This window comes from Helianthus annuus, chromosome 8 (assembly GCF_002127325.2).
Source record: "Helianthus annuus cultivar XRQ/B chromosome 8, HanXRQr2.0-SUNRISE, whole genome shotgun sequence".
Classification (NCBI taxonomy): Eukaryota; Viridiplantae; Streptophyta; class Magnoliopsida; order Asterales; family Asteraceae; genus Helianthus; species Helianthus annuus.
Genome location: NC_035440.2, coordinates 46,468,890 through 46,472,439, shown reverse-complemented (window position 1 = coordinate 46,472,439; position 3,550 = coordinate 46,468,890). Strand labels below are relative to the sequence as shown.

At 37.5% G+C, this 3,550-nt stretch overlaps 1 protein-coding gene across 1 annotated transcript; it reads left to right on the top strand.

Annotated features, from left to right (window-relative positions):
* Positions 1–733: 733 nt before the first annotated feature.
* On the top strand, positions 734–3,004 carry LOC110902052. Its single transcript, XM_022148791.1, has one exon. The coding sequence runs from the start codon at positions 734–736 to the stop codon at positions 3,002–3,004; it is 2,271 nt and encodes a 756-aa protein (XP_022004483.1).
* The last annotated feature ends 546 nt before the right edge of the window (positions 3,005–3,550 follow it).

Here is a 3,550-nt window from a genome sequence, read left to right as displayed (position 1 = left end):
TTCACACCTTATTTAGTTGACTCTCACTTTCACATTAATATTTTATACCCCTTTTGGTTGGATGAGGCCACATGGAACCCCCACTGGGGGTGCAGGTCATTGATTTGGACACGAGAAAGTCACAGGTAGCTTCTAACTTAGTATTTTATCTAGTATTTGGTCATTGATTTGGACGTGAAGATGATAGGTGACAATTGACAATTTATATCGTTGATTTAGTCTTACTTTCTTCCAAAAGGTTAATCACATTTACTAGAACTTTGGCCTAAAATATCGAATCAACTACATGGTTTTTCACAACTGTATGAACTATACCATATGTACTAACATATTAAAATGAAAAGTGATCGAGATTCAATTGTCACATACTACCATCTTGATTTGCTAGATTCTGTAACATTTTATTTGTTGGTGTAATACCTAGTATTTTGAAAAGTTTAAAGCATTCGCCATCAGTCCTGGTCCAGAGATGTATAAAGAACTAATAAAAATTAACAAATCTAATATTGAACTCACACTGAATTTGGTAGAAAGTGGCTGGAAATTGCATTTGGTACAACTTAAAGACCAGAATAGTTTTTATTCAAGACAATCTTATAATGCATTCAACCAAACATAACTTAAAGCCTTACCTTAATCCTGTAAGCCATAATTCACAGCATCTTCATACACCCCTTTGATTTGGTTCAATTACCATTTCCTTTACTATCCTTTCACTGGAGGGAGCATAATTATGGATTCCTTCTCGACGGACACATTTGCCCAACTTGAGAATGAACTGGAGTCTCATTGTAGTAGCACTCCACTAGCTGTTTTAAATTTCTTGCTCAAGTCAAAGTCCCAGGCAGAGATGGAAAAGAAGTTCAGTAAACCTATGATGTGGATTGGAATTTATATTGCAATTGCTTCTCTTTTCTGCATCCTACCAATGGTGGCTGATCTATTGCATGGTTTCAAAAACAAAAAACTATGGTTTCCATGTAAATACTTTACTCTCAATGCTGCTTCCCTCACTGTCATAGCTATTGCAATAAAACTACCTATGGATCTGAATAACTCAATGCCAGGAGATGTGGACCAGGCCGCAAAGCTTGGAAGCATGTCATTTATGTGCACCATGATGGCTAATTTATTGCCTTCCCTAGCAATCATGGACAGTAAGGAACTTCTCACAAACATCATAGCTTTGGCTGTTCTGGTAATCACCTTGGTTGTAAATGTGTGCATTCAAATAGAAACCGGAGTCGTTCACAATTGTGAAGATGGTTATTACAGTACTCAACCTTATAACCACTGTTTAATAGCATATATTTATGTGACTATGTTACTCATGCTGATGATGATGCATATATGTACATCCTTAATGATTCTAAAGTCAAAACAAATATTAGAATCCAAATACAGATCAGGTCATGAAACAGCTGTCAAGGATCTAGAGTTGCAACAACCAGGAAGAGTAACGGTTGAGAAGCTAAAGCATTATGTTAGCAACCATTGGATCATGGCAGAAACTGGCAACCCCCAATTTATGACAGTTTGTTATGCTACAACTTCTGCTTCTGGGGTAATATGTGTTTTGAGCATCGCCGTACATGTTATTGTTATGCGTTTCACAAGACCAACTATGAAGTTTTATGGCTCAGATTATAAGTGGTCAGTGATAGCAATTCTTATAACACAATTTACGGGAGTAATACTGGGTACCGTCGCACCTATTTCTAGATGTTTTGCGTCCTTAAGCTTTAAAGTCTCTATAAAATGGATTTGGAACCATATGAGGGTCTTTAAAGTTGAGAGCTACTGTACTCAGAAGTTATCTGACTGGAAGCAGAGTAGCATACCACTGAAATTCAGTAGCCGCAGATGCAAGATTGTCATCCAGGATCTAAAGGTCCTGATTTTGAGTTTTTGTATAGGAATCCAGAAATCAGTTGTGGCAGCATGCAAGATCATAGCGTTGATCCCGATTTTCTTTGTAATTGGTCTCTTCTGTTGTTTCTATTGCTGCAAGTGGTTAAAGATCATGTTTGGTGCCACGTATAATGTGACAGCAGAAAATCCAGCTCAACTACAACACAGTAAAGATCTCAGCGATTATGTTTTGCAACTTCAAAATGATATGGAGCTTGCTCAAAGAACATTGAAAAGCATTTCAATATCTGTGAACCATGTGATCCAAAAGGCTAAAAAGCAGAAGCCTAACAATTTGCTGAAGCTTATAGAGGAATCCAGCAGTTTTGAAGGAGTTGGAAAGTATGACGTGCATCAAGTCCCACCTTTACCGGAAGAAAAATATGTGGACTGCTGGAGCTTACCAGTAGTAACCCTGACAGCCATAGCCATATCTCTTCCTAACATCCAGAACAACATGGTCAATCGGTTGCTAAGGAGTGTAAGCGAAGGTCTTACATATGTTAAACATGTGGAAGAAACCCTCAATGCTAGTGAAGAGTTTGTAAGCGGTCAAAAGGCTGCCAGAGCGTTGTGGCTAGAAGTTGATGTTTACCACAAATGGCTAGGAAACAAGTTGCAGAACCCTGCTCATCAAGTTAATACAACTAAAGAGATCGTTCAGTGGTTCAGTGATACAGCAAAAAACATGATCACTGAAGTAGAAATTAAGAATAAGAAAGGCTCAGATGATAGTTCAGTCTACATGTCGGTTTCTGCCAACTCAATGTACCGTATCACCCAAACGCTCCTAGTTTCCTACGATGCCAACATAGACCAGGTTAGCCAAGAGGAGCTGTTTGTGAAATTATCATCAATGATCTCTCACATATTGGCTGCTTGTCTCACCAACTTACCCCAAGTCATAGCAATGAAATGCCACACAAGTGTCATAGAGAAAAGGGAGGAGAGTGTACATACTGCAGCCCGACTTCTTGGTGAGACTATGCAGATAATCAATTGCCTTAAAGATCGCACACTCCCAAGCTTAAATCCTGATGAGTTGCCATTTATTGACAAGTGGCATGATTGTTTTCTTCATCCTTCTCCTTGAAAGAGTTCATTTGTTCTTTAACAAAAAGAAAAACCGTTTCTATACTTCAAGTAACAAGGTGTTGTCATAATTTCTTTTCATTTGACAGGAGGATCATTTGTTGTTTGCTCTTTTTGTACCTGTTTATTTTCTTTTACTACAGAATCAACTTAATTCTACGGAGGTGTGTAAGCGAACTGAGCCACTATTGGTAAGTGGTGTTATTGTTTTATGCAACCTTTTCCTTAAACAAGGTTCAAGATGAACTAGAAAGGTCGGTTCCTAAAGATATGTACTTGTTTAAAAAGTTAATAGTTCAACATGAACTAGAAACAGTGGACCTGAATTTTACTCAAATGGTAATCATATTGTCGATTTATGGTTATTCAAACATCTAAATGGTTTGGAAATCAACAGATTGGTGCATATTTATTTTAAAGGTGGCGGTTCGAACCATGTAGTTTCTATGCATTAATTTTCGCTACAAACACTTTTGACCTGTTTCATCTCTTTGACAAATTAATCCATATAACACATAACACTATTCATTGGACTAATTGTTGTAGA

Excerpts from the sequence above, each read along its gene's own strand:
- LOC110902052 (XM_022148791.1), top strand. The coding sequence starts at position 734 with ATGGATTCCTTCTCGACGGACACATTTGCCCAACTTGAGAATGAACTG.